This window comes from Mustela nivalis (assembly GCF_964662115.1).
Source record: "Mustela nivalis genome assembly, chromosome: 15".
Classification (NCBI taxonomy): Eukaryota; Metazoa; Chordata; class Mammalia; order Carnivora; family Mustelidae; genus Mustela; species Mustela nivalis.
Genome location: NC_139034.1, coordinates 29,711,891 through 29,734,060, shown reverse-complemented (window position 1 = coordinate 29,734,060; position 22,170 = coordinate 29,711,891). Strand labels below are relative to the sequence as shown.

At 35.3% G+C, this 22,170-nt stretch overlaps 1 protein-coding gene across 5 annotated transcripts in view; it reads left to right on the top strand.

Annotated features, from left to right (window-relative positions):
- Positions 1-21,134, top strand: part of FNDC3A (fibronectin type III domain containing 3A) — a 173,755-nt gene extending 152,621 nt beyond the window's left edge. For all 5 annotated transcript variants that reach the window (XM_082701580.1, XM_082701578.1, XM_082701579.1 and 2 more), the window contains 10 exons: positions 516-634; positions 2,124-2,229; positions 2,317-2,492; positions 4,348-4,461; positions 5,188-5,337; positions 5,440-5,723; positions 5,823-6,035; positions 8,743-8,909; positions 10,091-10,218; positions 18,615-21,134. In XM_082701580.1, the coding sequence (XP_082557706.1) occupies positions 516-634; positions 2,124-2,229; positions 2,317-2,492; positions 4,348-4,461; positions 5,188-5,337; positions 5,440-5,723; positions 5,823-6,035; positions 8,743-8,909; positions 10,091-10,218; positions 18,615-18,929 (1,772 nt within the window). In that variant the 3' untranslated portion in view covers positions 18,930-21,134. The remainder of the gene's footprint in view (positions 1-515; positions 635-2,123; positions 2,230-2,316; positions 2,493-4,347; positions 4,462-5,187; positions 5,338-5,439; positions 5,724-5,822; positions 6,036-8,742; positions 8,910-10,090; positions 10,219-18,614) is intronic.
- Positions 21,135-22,170: the final 1,036 nt, after the last annotated feature.

The following is a 22,170-nucleotide window of genomic DNA, read 5'->3' as shown; positions in this document are numbered from 1 at the left end:
CATATCAGAGAAAAATTATCTTGTAAAATTTAACTTATGTTGTTCTAGTTTTAGTAATATTTTTTGTGCCTCGTGAACTTTGTTTTTGAATGACACATTTAACAGTCTTTATTTCTATGCAATGAACTGTTTCCTGCAAAATAATGTCTTTTAATTAAGGCTAAACTTCCTATGTTATTTGTTCTTTCTATTCTTTGTGTGTTATAATGTCATTACTGGACCATTAGACACATTTAAAATGCTTTTAAACACATTTAAAAAGCAAATTATGAATGTAAACCAAAGCTTGTACAGAGTTACAGAGATATTTCATTTCAACAAAGGCTTACAGATTTGTCTAGGAAGCTGTAAAATAAAATTAGATTATCTCCAGGAAATTCGAAACAAGTTTAAATAGTTTCTGACAAATTACATAAACACTTAACTTAGTGAAGCTAGGATAACTGCTGTGTCTGTGATACCAGAACATTAAACATTACCTTGTGGCTGATTGAACATAATTCTTCACCTTACAGGAAACAAATGGGATATGATATACAGTGGAGCTACTAGAGAACATCTTTGTGATCGACTGAATCCAGGTTGTTTCTATCGTTTACGAGTTTACTGCATCAGCGATGGAGGACAGAGTGCGGTAATACTTACATGTAGATTTTTTTTCAAGTTTGTATCCAAAGTAATTTCTATAACCCAGGTGATTAATTTTATAGTGACCAGGATTTCTACAAATAGTACTTGGCTGATAATCCATATTCAGTGAATATGTATTGACTGGTTAGTGTTTAGTTTTGGAAAAACAAATACACAGAAATGTTGCAGAAAAATTTATAAAGATAAATTTTAGGATGATGCTTAATAACCATACCTAACAGAGATAGAAATAATTGTAGAGTGATTGCTTCATAAATTATGTGTATGAGGACAAACCATAAAATAGAATTTACTGTTTAAACACAGATTCTGATATTTACTTGTTGCAGAAAAGTTCTTAGTTATTATTAGAGATCCACTAACCAAAATGGACTCAGTGTGCCATTGATTATATATGAAATATTTGTAATGTTCTGGAGAGGTATGTTTTTTAATAGGAGTGATTTTTCTTTTTTAATGAATTTAACCAAGCATGTGTTCATGGAGCACACATATTAATATTTTTCAAATGGAATTTGATGCAATAAAGGTACCTCTTTTTTTGAAGGTGCGTTTTTTAAAAATAAATTTATAAGTATTGCGTTGAAAATGTGAATATTATGAAACTGAGTGCAAGTCCTGCCCACAGGCCCTGGGATCCAATTGCTTCATTTTATCTAATAAAATCTTCTTGGATTTAAAAAAGAAAATCCACTGTACCCCAAAAGAGCCTCTAATTTTCTGATTCAGCATTATAGCATTCTATATAAGATACCTTTCTGAATAAGGTAATGATCAGATATTTTTTATGCTTAGAAAGAAAACTAATACAATACAGATAAGGAATCTGGCACTGTGTGTCAGTATTTTTAAGAGAAGTCTTTTAAAATAAAAAAATATATATTTTTAGATAGTATAGAAACTAAAATAATACTAAATACCTGGAGATACCAAATACTTGGAAAATCTTACCTAATTTTTAAATTATTTTTAGGAGGAAAGGAAAGATTATATATACATATTAGTATGTAGGTTAAAAATACAGTATACTGTAAAGTAAGCAAAACAGTCTAAATCTCCTAAAAACATAGCAAACAGTATTTACAGAATGTTAAAACATCCTTCTTTAGAAGGGACTTGTGAATCCATTTGGACAGAGTCAAAAATAATGTCCGTTAGGATTGTTGAAGGTTGTTTTGCTGTTGTTGTTTAATTATGAAAAGACGAAAAGGAAGAGTTTTGGGGGGTGTTCTGGTAACTTTCTTTGTGTATAATAGTCACATAGAATGTGTCTTTATCTCTATAAAGTTAGAATTTTAATGATTTAATTGGGTTTTTATTTTATTTAGAACTTTATTTCTTTTCAGTTGAAAGTCAAGTAGAATTTCAAATTATTGGCGCAGTCTTTATGTTCACGTTATTTTCCTTTAACAAAAGCAGTCTGATTATTTGGTTGGGGCATTTTTGTTTTGTTATTGCTTTTGTTTTGGCAGGTATCTGAATCTTTACTTGTGCAGACTCCAGCTGTGCCTCCTGGCCCATGCCTCCCTCCCAGATTACAGGGTAGACCCAAAGCAAAAGAAATACAGTTACGATGGGGTAATTTCCATTTTGGTAATAAATTTTTATTAAGTTAGTACTAAATATACTCCTTTTGTTAAACTACATAAATCTTTCCACCTTTAGGACCCCCTCTGGTCGATGGTGGATCACCCATTTTCTGCTATGGTGTAGAAATGTCTCCTGTAGAAAAAGATGAACCAAGAGAAGTTTACCAAGGTTCTGAAGTAGAATGTACAGTGAGCAACCTTCTTCCTGGAAAGACTTACAGCTTCAGATTGCACGCAGCTAACAAAATGGGGGTAGGAAGACTGTTGATTGAATTATAGTCACAGTGGTATTTCATAAGACATATATGATTGCACCCATTAGTTAGCCATTTTGCTTTCAATATGTGATTCCAAAGTTTACAGTTGTTTTTTGTTTTGTTTTTTTTTTTAGTTTTTTTAAGATTTACTTAGCTGTTTTAGAGAGAGAGAGGGCATGAGGGAATTGGGTAGAGGAAGATAGAAAGCAGGGGAAGGCAGAGGGAGGATAAACAGAGCCTGCTGAGCACAGAGCTGGATCTCAGGACCCTGAGTTCATGACCTGAGCCAAAATCAAGAGTTGGCCACTCTACTAACTGAGCCACCCAAATTTTACAGTTTTTAAAAAGCCTATATCGATAAGGAAGAGAGAGGTCAGTGTATACAGTAACTTAATTGTTCTAGAATCTCCATATTTTCAAACTCCACTTATAATTCGTGACACTCTGGACTTCAGCTGGGCTGAAGTTTGCCTTTCCAGTCAGTGGTGCTATTAGGAGGTTTTACTTTTAGTAAGTTAAAGAGTAGAAACAAGACCATAAGATGAAATACTTAGAATAATAATTGTGTTTTTTAAGACTGATTATATCAGCATTTATTTTCAGGTGATTTTTACCTAAGGAAAAAAAAAAACTTAAGCATTTCTTGTTTTGTGAGGCTTTTTAAAAAGTATTAGCTATGTATTTGTACAACTCCATAAAATGGACAAAATAGGTGATATCTACATTTTACAGCTAAGGAGGTTAGGGCTCAGAAAAGCTAAATACCTTGCCCACAGTCACACAAATAAGAAGTGACAGAAATAAGCCACAGACTCGGGGCTGTCAGACTCCAGAGCCAAAGCCTTTTCCACTCAACCAGGACATATCTCTACATTAAAGCAGGTTCTCTAAGGACAAAGCAGTAGTTTATCTCAATTAAGTAACATTCTGTTTTCTTATTCTGTAATTACAGTTCCACAAAATTAAACTGACAAGTCTCTCCCATTATTTCATATTTTAGTCAACTATATTTTAGTCCCATTCTCCAACTGATTTCAGTATTTGTATCTGTAAACTTACTTTAAAATTTCTTATGTCAATACTTTGTAGGCAGTTCTAACATAAGTCATTGTTTCCTGTCTGAAGTCAACATCTTGTCAACCTCAACAAGGCTGCAGTACACTGGGATAGCATCTTTAATACTAGTGTACTTAATCTGTATTTTCAGGATTCTGATAATTTGTCAAATTAATACTTGCTTTCTGCATTTCCAAAGAATATATATTTTAGACTCTTTTTTTAAAACTGTTCTAAATTTTGGGGCACCTGGGTGGCTCAGTTGGTTAAGCATCTGCCTTTGGCTCAGGTCATGATCCCAGGGTCCTGGGACCAAGCCATACATCCGGCTCCATGCTTAGTGGAGGGCCTACCTCCTCCTCTCCCTCTGCCTTTCCTCCTGCTGTCCTCCTATGTGTTCTCTCTCTCTCTCTCTCTCAAATAAATAAAATCTTAAGATATAATTTATGCCTACCACCTCCCATACCTTTAACTGTCATCCTTGTCTTTACTCATATAATTTCTTCTGACTCATTCCACATTCCTAATTCCCTGATTCCCTGCCCTTCTTACAGAAGCAGTTCATGAAGGAAAAAGAGCAGAAGAAAACACAAAATATCAAAACTTTAAAACACCCCACAGTGACTTCCATGATCATTAAATCTTTTTCTTTTCTGTGAATGCTTTTGGAGTTATGACCAGTTAGTCTTAAAGAAGATGGATAATGTATTTACTTATTTTTATGAATATTTATGGAGAGCTATGCAATCAGTGTGTAAAAAATGAAAACACTGGCTATATTTTTTTTTTTCTAGTTTGGACCATTTTCAGAAAAGTGTGATATTACTACAGCCCCTGGACCACCAGATCAATGCAAGCCTCCTCAGGTTACATGTAGATCTGCAACTTGTGCCCAAGTAAATTGGGAGGTATTGTAATTCCCATTGACTTACTTTAAATGATTAGAATAGTTCATATAAAAGAATAGAGATCCTCTTCATTTAATTTCCTAAATTATGCAAACGGTTAAGTCCTGTAAAATTCATGTGGTAAAAGTGGATTTTTTTTTCTCTTCAAAGCATTTAAGTAAGGTATATATGCGTTACAAGTATATAGTTTCTTGTTCATGATGTGCTTCGTATTTTTTTCAAAGGCTGTGTCTCATTACTGAGGTATTTAGCCACTGGTGAGTTTAATGTTAAGAACAAACATTTGTAGGTATCACTATAATACTATTTCTCTTATATTTATTATCTCCACTTGTTTATTGTATATATTACATTTTCAGTTTCCTTTGAAATTTAACAAAGAAAATGTCCTTACATGATTTAACATTTATATTACTTGATAGGATTATTTTGAAGAATATTTACTTAAAATTCTCTTTCTGAAGTGATTCAGCCATATTTTGACTTCTAATTGAAAACAGTTTTATTTTGTTGGCCAATATATATTAATATTTTTTGGCCAATCTTACATTCAGGTTACTTTAATGAATAAAAATGTAATATTGAACAGTTTTAATTCTACTTAAACATTTTAAAGAAATTCAAAAGCAATTTGGTTTTTTATATGCTCAGGCAAAGAACATTTTTGCCCAAAACCCATTTAATCAATGTCAAGACTTAAGACCTTTTCCCTTTCTTAATTTAAAGGTCCCTTTGAGTAATGGAACTGATGTCACTGAATATCGATTGGAGTGGGGAGGCGTGGAAGGAAGTATGCAGATGTGTTACTGTGGGCCCGGTCTCAGTTATGAATTAAAAGGACTTTCACCAGCAACTACCTATTATTGCAGAGTCCAGGTAAAGGTGGTCAGGGCCTTTCTGCTCTAGCCGGAGTTTTGTGTTCTGTGAACATTTGGTTGGTCATGTTTTTGTTAATTTATGGGCTCTGTTTATTTGTAGGCTCTGAGTATTGTGGGTGCAGGGCCTTTCAGTGATGTAGTAGCCTGTGTGACTCCACCGTCAGTTCCTGCTATTGTGACTTGTCTTCAAGAAATAAATGATGATGATATAGAAAATCCCCATTATTCACCTTCTACATGCCTTGCAATAAGCTGGGAAAAGCCTTGTGACCATGGTTCAGAAATCCTTGCCTACAGCATAGACTTGGGAGATAAACAGCCCTTAGCAGTTGGAAAGGTTACAAGCTATATTATAGACAATTTGCAACCAGATACAACATACAGGTATACTCTACAAACTATGTTAATTTTTGCCTAATCCAGAGAGAAACTTTAAATAGAATAATCATAAATTGATTTTTTTTTTCTTAATGTGGCACTTAGAATACGAATTCAAGCCTTGAATAGCCTTGGAGCTGGTCCTTTCAGCCACATGATAAAATTAAAAACTAAGCCCCTCCCTCCTGATCCACCTCGTCTGGAGTGTGTTGCCTTCAGCCACCAGAACCTTAAGCTGAAATGGGGAGAAGGAACCCCAAAAACACTGTCAACAGATTCTGTTCAGTACCACCTTCAGATGGAGGATAAGAATGGAAGGTAGGTGTTCTTAATTGCTTCTTTATATAGTTTCTTAGGCATATCAGTTTTAACAGTAGAAGTAAATAAAATTAGTTTTCAAAAACGAGATTAGAGTTCTGATAAGAAATAATTTTAAATGTGCTGTTTTCAAAACACCAGAAGATATAGTGACAATTTCCTGTTCATAACTTGTGAGTGGGATGCCAAGAGAAAAATTAAGTGGGCTATTCTTTGGCTTTCTTCTCTAATCCATTTACTCTATTCATGCAGGTAAAAGAAACATAATCTTTGCTACAACAAAGCCCTTCAGCCTTTATTTCCCGCAGAGGCAGTTTTGTTAGTAAATGATTGATTGGTTTAAGGCCTCTGAGATCCTTGAGGGTAGGGATTATGTCTCAGTTTCCACCACACCCTGTCACAGGGCCTGCACACAGTAAATACAGTTCAGTTCCTCGCTGTCACGTCTTGTTTATTTACTCTCTGATTATTAGCCAGTCCCCTTGCTACTTGGGTTCTTGTCTTTGCTGCCATCTTTTACATTTTCATTACATCCATGCCATATATTATCCCACTAAATCATTTTTTATTATAAATCAAAATATGTGTAATATAAGTTATTCAGATGCAAATCTGAGGCCGTTTACTGACATTATATCCCATGTAAACAATGACATATACCCTCCACAGGTGTTATTCTTCTAATAGTTTAAGAATTCAAATTTTACTTTTCTACTTTTCATTCAGCTTATGAGAAACAATTTGTGTATCTTACGGATTCAGAATGCTATTAGCAGTTCTTCCCTAAGTTTTCCCACTTTGTTTTTTGTTTGCATGTTAGCCAAATATTCAGTAATGGAAATATTCATGGTACTTGTACATAAGTACTCTCAGAGGTATTTACATATTTAAAATAACATATGAAATTAAGCATACTCTATCACCAGTAAGAGCATTATGCAGAGCAAACAATATTGATCATTTTCTGAAATCTGTGCCTCCATGAATATTAGCCTTTGCCGTTGGCAGAATTTTATGTTCACTTTGTAAAGTCTTATTTCTAGAAGGAGATTCTTTGCCTTGCTACAGATTTTTGGTATAGCCATTTATCTTTAATACATGTTAATATCATTGAGTGATGAATTCTTAAATTATTTTCATTCCCTTTGTAGCATTTACGTTTAGGGTATTGCAAGAAGGTTTACTAAAAATGGGTCTAATTCATGTTTGATTGAAGTGTAATAGAATAAAGATTCCATTAAATATAGATTATATTAATAGGCTAGAACATTAAGCTTAATTAGTGTTTAGCTGTCACCTAGAGAATGGTAAGTTACTGGCTGTGAAAAATAAAACCTATTATATTATGTTTGCTGTCGAAAGTTAATAAATCAAGGTAATAATACCTGTAGTTAATCTCTTTCCCTTTGATTTTTCACAACTATTTACATTTGCTGTGGGATAGTATCTTAATTCTATTTTTGTTAAAGATTTTATTTATTTGGGCGCATGGGTGGCTCAGTGGGTTAAGCCGTTGCCTTCAGCTCAGGTCATGATCCCAGGGTCCCGGGATCGAGTCCCACATCGGGCTCTCTGCTCAGCAGGGAGACTGCTTCCTCTTCTCTCTCTCTGCCTGCCTCTTTGCATCTCTCTCTGTCAAATAAATAAATAAAATCTTTTTAAAAATAAATAAATAAATAAATAAATGGGATTTTATTTATTTATTTGACAGAGATCACAAGTAGACTGAGAGGCAGGCAGAGAGAGAGAGAGGAAGCAGGCTCCCTGCTGAGCAGAGAGCCCAAAGCAGGACTCGATCCCAGGACCCTGGGATCATGACCTGAGTCAAAGCCAGAGGCTTTGACCCACTGAGCCACCCAGGTGCCCCAGTATCTTAATACTATTTCAGCTGTTCTTGACCACAGGTTTTGTCATTATTTAGCTTTTTCAGTAGTGGTTGTTTTTCCTCCTATCCTTTAAAAAAAAAAAAAATGGGGAGATTAAAAATGCAAGGCTTATCTAATTACTGCTTCTTGGAAATATTGTTACTGCAGGTCATTAACTATTTTTTTCATTTTTAACCTGACTACAGTTTTCAGACTATTAGAACTATGTGAGCATTCATTCCATTACTCATTCCCCAATTTCCAAAAACTTTAAAATAGCCAACCAAAAGTATTGGGGAACAATTGAACTTACAGATAACATATATGAAGTCAAACTTTCCATTAAACAGTTCAAGTGGATAATATATGGCAAATTATACATTCTTTCATACTGTTGTGTAAATCTCGAGAAGACATCAACAAATCAGCTGCAATTATGCCTAGAAATTGAGGGTTCTCTTTTTTTAAATATAACAAATTGTATGCCTAAGACTAATGAAAATTGTGGTATTCTGAGTATCTTTAAAAATTTATGAACATTAAAAGATAGCAATTCGAGACAAAGCTTTACCAAAAGCATGAAAAGTTACTATGATCGGACACAAAATTCAGCAGTAATTTTTCAGAAAACCATGACAAATTAGGAAATTTACCAGTCCTGTGATTTTCATCATCTCATAAAAAAATAGACTTATTTGGAGTGACAAAGCATTCCTGGCATTGAATTCTATGAATAACTTATATTGCTAAATAATGTCCAAACTGTACTTTTTAAATAGTTTTGAGTATTTTTCATAAGATAGTTAAGGGTTTTTTTTTAACAAGAGTCATTTCCATTTTAGGTTTGTATCCTTATACAGAGGTCCATGTCATACATACAAAGTACAAAGACTTAATGAGTCAACATCCTACAAATTCTGTATTCAAGCTTGTAATGAAGCAGGGGAAGGTCCTCTCTCCCAAGAATATATTTTTACTACTCCAAAATCTGTCCCAGCTGCCTTGAAAGGTAAGTTATACATCCTTAAATTATGTTCTTTAATAATAAATTAATTTTAAGTGCATCTTCATAAATAGCTTTATGTGCTGTTATTGTAATTTATCATCCAGTATGTGTACATTTAAATTATAAAAAAGAAATTATGTAGACAAACCCATCTACTGAGAGTTTCACTCAATAATAAAAGCTATTTTATCTAGCTCATTGATACTCAGACAAGTACTGGATTTTTTCACTAATCTTTTTAATCTAACATAAAAATACTAATTTGAATAGATGATGCTGGTTTCTAATAGGGTCACTTGCAGTTTCTGCTATTGTTACTTAAAGAATAAAATCATAAACTTGAATTGTTTTGAGTTGTTAATATTTCATTCATTCAGATTTCAGGGAGAATGCCAGGTCGCCTGTTAAGGAAAACATAAATACTTTCTTAGTTAACTTGAATTTTTTAAATCAAATTTGCACACACATTCACACATTTGTATATACAGATATCTTTAAAATTAATTTTTGAGGGGTTCTTATTTTAAAATGACCCTGGCAAGGATTGGAATTTGTATATTTAGCCAAAATCACTGACATTCCTCACACTGAAGAAAAATCAAAGAGATTTCTATTTAGTACAGTGTCCTGGATCGTATACTTAATATGTGTCATTTGTTAAGCAGATCCACAGTTAGCAGGACTGTTCTTGAATACTTTTCTAATAATGTTGATGGAGTTTTACTGAGTCCTCTTTCTGTTTTATCATCCAGTTATGTCTCTTAGCCTTATGATTATTACTGATTTTAACCCTTTGTACCCCACTATTGAGCAAAGCAGTTTTATATCAAGCAATGAGGGGTATTTTTCAACTTCTTTTTCAATTTAAGAGATTTCTTAAATTACAAAATTTCGTATATTAGGTATACTCTTAGAAACACCATTAATGTTGTTTTAGAACTGAGATAACTCCTTTTGGCTTTCTAACTCAATGAAAACAGTGCTTATCTTGGCAGATCTTTTAGTCAATCTGACCATTGTAGCACATGTAGATTATATGGTCTGTAGATAGGAAGAGTGAACCATTAATCATGTCTCTGCAAATCTCAAAAATCCAGGTATTTAACTGAGTTTTAAAGGTTTGTTGAAAGAGTCTATGTGATGTGCCAAGCTAAAAGTCAAGTATTTGTATTTGTTTTCTACAGCCCCCAAAATAGAGAAAATAAATGACCACATTTGTGAAATTACATGGGAATGTTTACAGCCAATGAAAGGTGATCCAGTTATTTACAGTCTTCAAGTTATGTTGGGGAAAGATTCAGAATTTAAACAGGTATGTGCAAAGATGTAATTCTGTGGATACTTATTTTTATCTTCCTCATTTTTATGTATTTGCAGTGCAAGATTTGACTCTTTATCTTCGTAACTCAAAAACATTTATTCAGTATTTACTGTGTTCCAAAGATTAGTAACTACACAGTATCTCAGGATTCAAAATCTTTTTTAAGTATCTTTTTTTTATATATTTAACAGATGATTCATTCATTTGACAAGAATTTATTAAACTGTGTGCCAGGCACTCAGCATATATAACACTGAATGAAAAGTTCTTGCCTCTGGCTTTTATATTTAGTAGAAAAAGATACTGCAAATAAATACATTAGTATATCATACAATAGTGATAAGTACAGTGGAGAATAAATAAAACTGGGTAAAAGGAATAAGTACTCTTGGGAGTAGAGAAAGCTAGTGCTATCTCATATAGGACAGTGAGGTGACAGTCAGAGACCCAAAGGAGATGAATATGAGAATAGTGTTCTAAGAGGTAGGAACATGCTTGTTAAATTTAATGAACAAGGAGGCCAGTATGGGGTTGTGTGAGCAATGGGGAAAATAGTAGATGAAGTCGAGTAGTTAATTTTGAAGATCTATGAATGGTATGAAGGTCACATAGAGCATTATAGGCCACACTGTAACTTTTTTATTCCATGTAAAATGAGAAACCAATAGAGGATTTTTACCAGAGTAGTCACACAAGGTCATTTTGGCTAGAATGGGACACGGGTAGAAGTAGAGAGCATGAAGGAGGCTTTCACAATACTAGTAATGATCATAATTACAAGGTAGTGTTGTAAATATGATAATAGTCATTATGGAAGCTTAGCAGAAGTTCACCTACCTGGCCAAAAAGTTTCAGAGAAGGCTTTCTGGTAGAGGGAAAACAGCAGTGAGATGAAGCAGGAAGTTGCCAGTATTCACTGTATCTTTTGTAAAGAAGTCATTTTTATCCAACTCAAAAACCTACTTTCTATAAACATTTCATCTGATTCTCCCTTTTTTTCTGTCAACCTTCTTGATCTTGAGTGCTTTTAAGCTGGGTGGTTTTCATTTGAGCATCTTGTATTTTCTTTTCCCACCAGGAAATCAGTCATTCATCTGTTTTATTGTACTCTCATGCTATTACAGCTATTAAGAATAGAATATTTTTCAATATAATTTTTTCTTTCTTTTTGTTAAGTATGAAAGTATTTTTTCTTTTCTTCTCTTTCCTTTCTTTTTTAAGATTTCATTTATTTGTCAGAGAAAGCACAAGCAGGGGGAGCAGCAGGCAGAGGGAGAAGCAGGCTGCCAGCTGAGCAAGGAGGCCAGTGTGGGACTGGATCCCAGGACCCTGGGATCATGACCCAAGCCGAAAGGAGTCGCTTAACCGACTGAGCCACCCAGTCATCCCTGGAAGTGTTATTTCCTAAGTGAAATTACAAAAAGCCCCAAAGAGTCAGATTAAAGTTGGCATGTAGTTGTTTTTCTTTATTAAGCCATCTGCAAATTGACATAATCAAATTTGAATATAATTTACAGATAAGCGCGTTTCCTTCCAAGGAGGAAGCAAAATTAATATTAAAAAAGTGTAATTGCATTACATGCTTAAAGGAAATAGGGACCCCACATTTGAGTAGTGTATGAATTTTAATAAACGTATCACTACATGAAACAGCAAATGCTAATTCTAATTTAACTTAAAAGCTAAATTAACCCTGTCATCACTTTTACTTAAGATTGTAAGCATGCCATAAAACTTGAAATACTGGGGCACCTGGGTGGCTCAGTGGGTTAAAGCCTCTGCCTTCGGCTCGGGTCATGATCCCAGGGTCCTGGGATTGAGTCCCACATCTGGCTCTCTGCTTAGTAGGGAGCCTGCTTCCCCCCTCTCTCTGCCTGCCTCTCTGCCTACTTGTGATCTCTGTCTGTCAAATAAATAAATAAAATCTTTTAAAAAAAAACTGGAAATACTGATTTCCTTAGACCCTCATAGTATATTTGCTCATCTAAATCTCTTAAATGTTTATAAGATTTTACAATTTATTGGCAAGCTATACTCCAAAAGTTTGAAGGTTGCTTTTTTAAGAGTTCAGTTTCATTCATGGAATTTAATATTTTACTTAAAATTTATTTAATACTCAGCACACATCTATTAAATACCATATATAAAGAATTATAGGGTACAATATTAATAAATTACTGTTCTGATTTCAAAGTTGTTTAGAATTTTACAAGCAAGCAGAAATTTTATAAGTGTGACACTTTACATTGCCAAACAAAATGTCATAATAAAGATAAAACCTACTTTATGAAAAGGAAGTAATTATTCCAGCTGGACCTTGGAATGTTTTCTAAAAGGAGTGCCATTTAAGTGAGGGCAGGCAGAGGGGAACATGGTGGCACTAGGGAGCTTAGAAAGAGCCATGAACTCTGAAGTGTGACTTGAGTAAGCCTCACGGATGGAGTGTGTAGTTAAGGAAGCCAGGTCCTGTGGTCTGTATTCTATAGCAGTAGCAATGGCTGATGTTTTTAAGATAGGGTTAGTTCTTATAAGTTGGTGGTTGAGTTTCTAAACTAGCCTGTAAAAACCTGTTTAACCTATATTGTTGCTGGTATTAGGGATCTGGAAACAAATTCCCCTGGCAGCAGCAAGGACTCATGACCCTGGGCCAAAGTTGGAGGGACATAGAAGGAAAAAATAGAAACAAATTGATTTTTTTACATTTGTCCTTTCTTTTGTCCCTTTTTGATCCACTTTGAGAAAATTCTTTGCTGCCTTCTCGCTGCCCCATGCACTGTTCTGTAGAACCTCATTGCCCATATTCTCTAAAGTCACACTCTCCCTTTGACTCTTGCCTCCCTATCTGGCACATCATAGCTCCCGTATATAAAGTATAGCTGACCTTATTGGCATTAAGAGAAAGACTATTTGCATGGGAACATTCATACCAAAGGTAAGCATCTACTGGCTCTAAAATCCCCTCAGGGAAGTATATACATTTTAAAAAGCAAGTCCTTTTTTCCAAAATGGCATTTCAAGTAGTACAGAAAGGTGAAGTAAAAATACTGGTGGACAGTAAAGCCGTTATCAAAGCAGATCACCCCATCTGGGAATCTGTACCTAAGGCACTTCTGTGTCATAGTTCAATATGTTGCAAGTACCAGAAAAACCAACTCAGACTAGCACAATTAAGTGTAAATCCTCTTAGGGAGAAGCATGAAGGTAAGCATGCTTCAGAGATTGCTTGATTCAGAAACTCGGTGAAGTCTTCAGGGACCTGATTTTTCTCCGCAGTTTTCAGTCACTCCCCTTAGCCAGGAGGAACTTAACTCTACCTCATTCACTTTCAGAGAAGAGAAAGCACTTAGATTGCAAACCCATTCCTGAACCAATGATTATTTCAGGATTTAAGCCAACCAGAGCAGAGGCCTCTTCTGCAGTATAATAATGAGGCAAGCTTTTCCAAATATAAGAATTGGGTAAGGGAGAGTTTGATACTCCATCAAAAATCAGTACTGTTGACAGTGTCAGAGAATGGGTACTGGGACAGTGGCTTTGTTGGACTCTCTACTTTTTTTTTTTTTTTTTTTTTTTTTTTTTTTTTTTTTTTTTCTTAAACTTCTGAACTTCGATTTCCAAAAACATTGCCTCTCTGAGTGGCCTACAGACCTAATGAACCAGAATGTCTAAGAAGAGGGCCCATGATTGTTTCTTTTTTTTCAAGTTCTAAGTGCTGCTTATGCACAATAAACCTAAGAACTGCTCTAAAATTCAAAGTTCATATATAACTCCCTTAGCAGTAGTCAAAAAGAACGGTATAGACAAGAGCCATGCAGCTATTTTTCTATATTCCATTGTTTTGAGGGGGTTTTTTATGTATTGATCATTACGAAATAAGTATTTGCAATAATATATTCATAAATTACAGAAGGAGGATATATGACCATATGTGCCATGTCATAGACATATATGTGACCATATGTGTCATATATATATATTATGTGACAAGATATGCCTTATTATATATCATAATGAATCATTACTTTTAAATGAAATCAATGCAAAATAAACCTTAAGGTATAAACAAGTCTGCACTTAGTCTAAAAGTAACAAATTGTTAAAATCATTCTTACACTACTATAAATAATATATATGGTGCATATTACTCATTGTAAAATTAGATGTGGATGTGAAACATACACTGAAAGTAGAAATATTTAAATGGAATTTGTTCCTTTGTAATGACAACTTCAAAGTGATTGTGCTTGATAGTAAACATGTTCACTTATCCTTAAAGGATAAAAAAGGACTATTTTGGTTTTTTGTATGAGTACTTTGTAAATTAATCTAGCCAACCAGGTAGGTTTCTAGAATGTGTGGATATGGAGAGAGAGAAATAGGTAAGTTACTGGTTTCCTTTTTATTGGCCCCTCTTCTACACTTGTTATTTTTTTCATGCTGTGACATATTCACAGTTAAAATAAGGATGAGGATCTTGCATGGCTCAGTTAAGCGTCTGCCTTCTGCTCAGGTCCTGAGATTGAGCCCCATATCGGGCTCTCTGCTCAGTGAGAAGTCTGCTTCTTCCTCTCCGTCTGCCTCTCCCCACTGCTCGTGCTCTCTCTCTCTCTCTCTCAAATAAATACAGTCTTTTAAAAAAAAACTAAAATAAGGACAAATACCAATGTATAAAAATCTAAACTTTCTTTAAAAGTTTTCCTATAAAATTCTGTTGCAGTTGGCATACTATTTCAGAGTTCTTAGCTAAACATGCACAAACTTGACAAGCTTAAGTTTAGTCTGCATTTCTCTACTAAAATGCAAAGTGAAAATTGTAATCTCTTATCTGCCATTTTCTTAACTGTAAATCTGCTTTACTTGGTATTTGCCATACCCTGCCTATAAATGGATAGTTGATTGGTAGCAAATATAAAGAGCAGTTTTATTTTTGTTTTGTTTTAATTATCTGTAATTTTAAGTCATCTGTGAGCAATAGCTACGAGCTAAAAAAATTATGAATTTATTAGAATTTTATTTGCCCTTTTCTGTTTACTAAGATCGCAACAATTTTATCTTGTCAGTATGAAATGAAAGAGTGGAAATGGTGTTATTTCTGTCTCAGACCAAATCCACCTTATCTCAAGCTTGAGGCTTGTTTTGAATAGCTTCACTTAGATGTATGATCATTTTTATAAATTAGCTTTAGCAAGTTTATCTGTTTTTTTCAGTCCTGTACCTACAGTTATCTAAGGTGTCTCCCTGTTTACCTTCCAACATCTGAAACACAAAACTGAAAACTTGACTTCATTATCTTCCCTCCCAATCTCTCCTCTCCAAACTCTTCATCAGTGTCATAAATACTAACATTGTTTTGGTCCCCAAGCTTTGAACTCTTGAAAGATTTTTTTTTGCCTGCCCACTTATTCGAATAAAAATTATTTTTAGGGCGCCTGGGTGGCTCAGTGGTTAAGCCGCTGCCTTCGGCTCAGGTCATGATCTCAGGGTCCTGGGATCGAGTCCCGCATCGGGCTCTCTGCTCAGCAGGGAGCCTGCTTCCTCCTCTCTCTCTCTCTCTGCCTGCCTCTCTGCCTGCTTGTGATTTCTCTCTGTCAAATAAATAAATAAATAAATCTTTAAAAAAAAATTATTTTTAAAAATGATCCATAAAACCTATACCAAAGCGTCATATCCCTGTGCTTTCATACAGCAGGAACCCCTATTGTACCCAACTTCCTCAGTCGCTCATTCAGCTTTATGATCAGGATTCCTTAAACACTGTTGTAAATATCACACACCTAGGCTCCTGTGGAGTAAGACCTAAATTTCCAACCAGTATTATGAACATATTCTTCCCCTCTGTCAGATCTCTTCACCCTATCATCCTCATTCCATTTGTTGATGTTACCATGCCCATTTGGAGGTAAACGGAAAGTGAAGAAAATTTTAAAGACAAATATCACCTATTACATCCATATGACAGATCTTTTTATTTTTCTATTTTGGGTTCATTGTATGTATACTCTTTCACACTGCTTTCTAATACAGCCTTCTGATTTACTGACATCACTGCTTTTACCATGTTCCAGATGTGAACATTACTACATTCCCACTCCCAGGATTGCTCATTTGCATTCTCAGAACTAATGCGTATTTACCATTTTCTGTTTCATTATAAGTTTTACTTCCTTCAGTACAAGCTTCTTTATATATTCTCAGCACCAACTGACACACATTTTGACATAATTCACTAATTTAGTGGCTTTAAGTACCAATTATATGCTGGATTCTGAAGACAAAAAATGAGACAAAGCTCTTAACCTTGCTCCTTCAGGAGCAAACCAGTATATAAAAATTCAGATGTACAACACAGTTGTACAGGTAAAAGCAGGTAAAATTGCTTGAAAGAAGACTAGCCCAGGTTTGGGTTATCTCACTTACAGTCCACCAACAAGCTGGAAGAACTCAACTGAGCAGTCACTATAAGCCTTCGTTTTCTTATTTATAGAATTAGGGTGGCGGGGTGCTCATTAACAGAAATTATGGCTTCCATATACCGAACAGTTGCCATGTGCTGGGGACTGTGTTAAGTCCTTCAACGAGTATTTATTTATTTCAGTCTCATAATTACCATACAACATAACTATTATTTTCATTGTACTAAGGTAATTGGTCTAAGACAAATGAAGTGTGAACTGGCAGAGTAGTGCTTGGACCCAGGAGTGACCAGTCCCAATACATATCCTCTTAATTGCTAGCACTCTCTTGAAAATTCAAGGAATTCCATTCTTGTTATTTCCTTTCTAAGGGATGGGCAGAGGACTTGGGTTTAAAATCCAGTTCTGTGATTGTAAGTGATTTCTTTAAAGTTTATAAAATAATTTGCCATAGACAGCTGTAGAAAGCTCCCCTTATTCATTCATTCATTGTTTCAGCAGATGTTTGAAATTGTACAGAAGCCAGTTTTACATAGATTTATATATAATGTGGAAACATAATTAGATGTAGTTTCTCTTTTCATGGAATGATTTCACAGAAGTTTGACTTCTTACATTTGAGAAAACCAAGGAAATGCCTTTGGGCTGATTTTGCTTGCTCTGTGACCATATATCTCACATCCTTACATTTCCAATTTCTCCTGTCCTTATAACAGCAGATAGGCTCTTTAATGTAAAGATGGGTATTTTTAAATGTAATTTAAAAGATAAAAGCAGAAGATATGAACAGACACTTCTCCAGTGAAGACATACAAATGGCTATCAGACTCATGAAAAAATGTTCATCATCACTAGCCATCAGGGAGATTCAAATTAAAACCACATTGAGATATCACCTTACACCAGTTAGAATGGCCAAAATTAGCAAGACAGGAAACAACATGTGTTGGAGAGGATGTGGAGAAAGGGGAGCCCTCTTCCACTGTTGGTGGGAATGCAAGTTGGTGCAGCCTCTTTGGAGAACAGTGTGGAGATTCCTCAAGAAATTAAAAATAGAGCTTCCCTATGACCCTGCCATTGCACTACTGGGTATTTACCCCAAAGATACAGATGTAGTGAAAAGAAGGGCCGTCTGTACCCTAATGTTTATAGCAGCAATGGCCACAGTCGCCAAACCGTGGAAAGAACCAAGATGCCCTTCAATGGACGAATGGATAAGGAAGATGTGGTCCATATACACGATGGAGATTATGCCTCCATCAGAAAGGATGAATACCCAACTTTCGTAGCAACATGGATGGGACTGGAAGAGATTATGCTGAGTGAAATAAGTCAAGCAGAGAGAGTCAGTTATCATATGGTTTCACTTATTTGTGGAGCATAACAAATAGCATGGAGGACATGAGGAGTTAGCGAGGAGAAGGGAGTTGGGGGAAATTGGAAGGGGAGGTGAACCATGAGAGACTATGGACTCTGAAAAACAATCTGAGGGGTTTGAAGTGGCGGGGAGGTGGAAAGTTGGGGGAACCAGGTGGTGGGTATTATAGAGGGCACGGATTGCATGGAGCACTGGGTATGGTGCAAAAATAATGAATACTGTTATGCTGAAAATAAATTTAAAAAATAATTAATTAATTTTTAAAGAAAAGATAAAAGCAGGGGCACCAGGGTGGCTCACTGGGTTAAGCTCTGCCTTTGGCTCAGGTCACGATCTCAGGGTCCTGGGATCAAGCCCCGAATCAGGCTCTCTGTTCAGCAGGGAGCCTGCTTCCCCCTTTCTATCTCTGCCTCCTTCTCTGCCTACTTGTGATCTCTCGCCCTCTGTCAGATAAATAAAATCTTTTTAAAAATTAATAATAAAAGCAGTGGCACTCACTAGCTTCCATGTCAAAAATAATTCTAAAACTAGCCAGTTGTAAAGTATTTTCTGCCTGTCCTTCATACGTAATTCTTTTTCCACTCTCTTATTAATAGATTTATAAAGGTCCTGACTCTTCATTCCGGTATTCAAGTCTTCAGCTGAACTGTGAATATCGTTTCCGTGTGTGTGCCATTCGCCAGTGCCAAGACCCTGTGGGGCATCAGGACCTAGTAGGTCCCTATAGCACAACAGTGCTCTTCATCTCTCAGAGGACTGACCCACCAGCCAGCACCAACAGAGACACTGTGGAAAACACAAGGACCCGGCGCGCACTAAGTGACGAGCAGTGTGCTGCCGTCATCCTTGTGCTGTTTGCTTTCTTTTCCATTTTGATTGCCTTTATCATTCAGTACTTTGTAATCAAGTGAAAATATAACTTTATTTTTAATACTGTATTACATTTTATTTTGTCATGTACTAAAATTATTTCTGTATTGCTTTTACAAAAACAGTGGCATTTAGCACTGGCATTGAGACTATAATACATCATTTTTGCCATTTTCAATGCTTATATCATTAGGTAGAGGCTGGCACCTTATTAGAATGCAAGCCACAGAAATAGAAATTTTTGGTTTTTTGTTTGGTTGGGACTTTTTTCTTTCCTTTTTCCCCTTATTTTTCTTTTTTTTTCTTTTTTTTTTTTAATATGCCTTCTTGTAAAACAAACTTTCAAAGAGGCAACAATATATAATTGATATTTTGACCAGTCAGCATGAGTGTAACAGTGACAACCTGATCTGTTCTAAAGTTATTACCTAGTGAAAAAGTCAGAATGATTAAAATTTACACTAACATGCTATTAAAAAAATGTTAAAGTCTGATGCTGTGAAAGCAATCTAGTGCTATATTTCTACCTCCTCATTTGTCTTAATTATTTGGTAAGTGGGATTATGATGAATAACTGGAGGGGCTTAGCAGTCAAAAACTGGATGAAAGAATATGCATGAAAAAAGAAACTTCTGTTTGATAAATGTGGAGTTCTTCATTACAAGTATATATTCATGAATTCACAGATAAATCACTTAAAGAAAGCACAGACAGTTTACTTGGCCTAAAAATATTTTAATGTTTATTCAAAAAGCACTTCTTCAGGTCTTGAGAAAAGAACAGAGGGATTATACTTTTTAAAAGTAGTCATATTAAACTCTGAATTTCTAACCTATTTAATTTGGTTTTTGTGAGCCTCTGAACTATATGTATGTGTATAAGGACATGCATATACGTATATGGCATCTATATAAACTATACCTACCAAGTGTAGAAATATATATATACACACACACACACACACTCACTCCATCTATCTGGAATAGACTGATTTTGAAGAACTCCCATAAGTTTTGCTGCTTCTCCCATAACTACTGCCATCACCATCAGAATTCATAATCAAACCTAACCTTTTTGTTTGGAACACCAAATCTGAAGACAAAATTAATTTGCACCAGTAAACTTCAAGCTGCTTTCTTTCTTGAAAAACTAATGTTTAATGTAATGTCTGTCTGGATACTGTTCCAAATTGTTGATTGCATGTGGTTAATGTTGCATTAGAGCACTTTGCAATTGCATAATTCATTAATGTTTTGTGAGCTTGCATTTGTGAGTTATTGGATGATCAGATTGAATTTTGTCAAGTATCACATTGTACATCTTGCATAGATGTCGATGACTGCCAGTAATAATACAGTTTGTAATGAAACTATCTAAAATTCTTGTTTTATCACATCTGTTATCTGTAAAACACTTGTAACTAGCCTTTTTAATTTATTATTTGAATTTTAGGATAGTGAATCACTAATTTTTAGTTGCTGAAGTTAGCATTTTAGTGATTACTAAGCACTTCTGTCAGTCTTTGAAAAAAGGACATATGTTTTGTGCTTTGAAGATCTCTGAAGAATTTCTCTTATATTAGAATGGGCATGTATTGTAATTGTTTTATGTCAAATGATCTGTGCTGTAGAAAAAACATTAACCTTTGTTCAAAAAAGAAACGGATAAACTTGGCCTTTCCAAGTGGTAAGAATGATCTGTCACTATAATATACTGTATGTTTACATTTTATTTAAATTTAATCTCTTATGTATAGGCTAACTTTCCCCCAAAACAACAGTGATTGCGATTATTTTCTAGAAACTTAAAAGTGCCACATTTGGCAGTACAAATGAGTTTGAGTGTAATAGCCCAGAGATTTCTATATAGTTGAATGTCTAAAATGGTAAAATATTGCCGCTGTGGGAGTTACAGTGGCTTATGTTTTTCATAGTAACTCAAATGAACTCCTATTTTTGATAGTAAATGTCATTTAATAGTGTACTTGCCATTTGAGCCTCACTGCAAAATCAATGCAGAGGAGAAAATTTTTAATGTAATCTTGATTTTACCTCATATACTGTACATTCCAAAAACTCTAAACTTTTTAAAGATTATAGATACACTACCAAACATATCACCTTAAAATTGTATAAGGCTGAACTTCATACAAATGAAAAAAATATAATCTCATAAAAATACATAACTATGTAGCAAAAATATCTTTAAAATCCATGGAAAATAAAAGTTGTATCATTCTTTTTTGAGATATGTTTATTGTATTCCTATACACTCATTATTCGCTGCCTCTTAGAGAATGAAATGTTAAGGTCTCCCTTCTTGCAGTGGGCTTACAACAGGTCTTTTTAGCAGTATTCAAATCTTCAGTGTGAGAGGACCCATTTTCAAGAAGATAATATCCAGTAGATTAAAGAATGAAATAAGTTTTATCCTAGTGACTTGATTTTATGCAGTTCTCTAGATATCTTGCTGCTTTCACATATATGAAGAATAAGGATAGCTCTGAGGTGAAGTTTTCATTGGAAAGGAAATCTGACCTCCATACCTGTATTCATCTGTTTCCCAGTACCTTCCTTCTCCTTCAGGGACCTAGAAACTTCCTGCTATCTGACCCCAGGTCAGCCCTCCACCAGGAGGTTTAACTTGTCCACCTAAAGTATCATGCCAGAAAGTTCAGCCTATGCCTGAAAATTCTCACATGTGCCAGAAAATTCAATGTTCCCTCTCACCCCTTGCTAAAATTTCCATCCATAGATCTCAAATGGGGATACATTGCCTTTTTTCTTTTTAAGATTTTATTTATTTATTTGACAGATCACAAGTAGGCAGAGAGAGAGGAGGAAGCAGGCTCCCTGCCAGCCAGAGAGCCTAATGTGGAGCTTGACCCCAGGAGCCTGGGATCATGACAGCAGAAGGCAGAGGCTTTAACCCACTGAGCCACCCAGGCGCCCCTTTTAAGATTTATTTATTTGAGGGGCGCCTGGGTGGTTCAGTGGGTTAAAGCCTCTGCCTTCGGCTCAGGTCATGATCCCAGGGTCCTGGGATCGAGCCCCACATCAGGCTCTCTGCTCAGCAGGGAGCCTGCTTCCCCCCCCCCCTTCTCTCTGCCTGCCTCTCTGCCTATTTGTGATCTCTGTCAAATAAATCTTTAAAAAAAAAAAAAATTTTATTTATTTGAGAGAAAGACTATGAGAGTGGGGAGGGTCAGAGGGAGAAGCAGACTCCCTAATGAGCAGAGAGCCGGATGGGGGGCTGGATCCTAGGACTCCAGGATCTTGACCT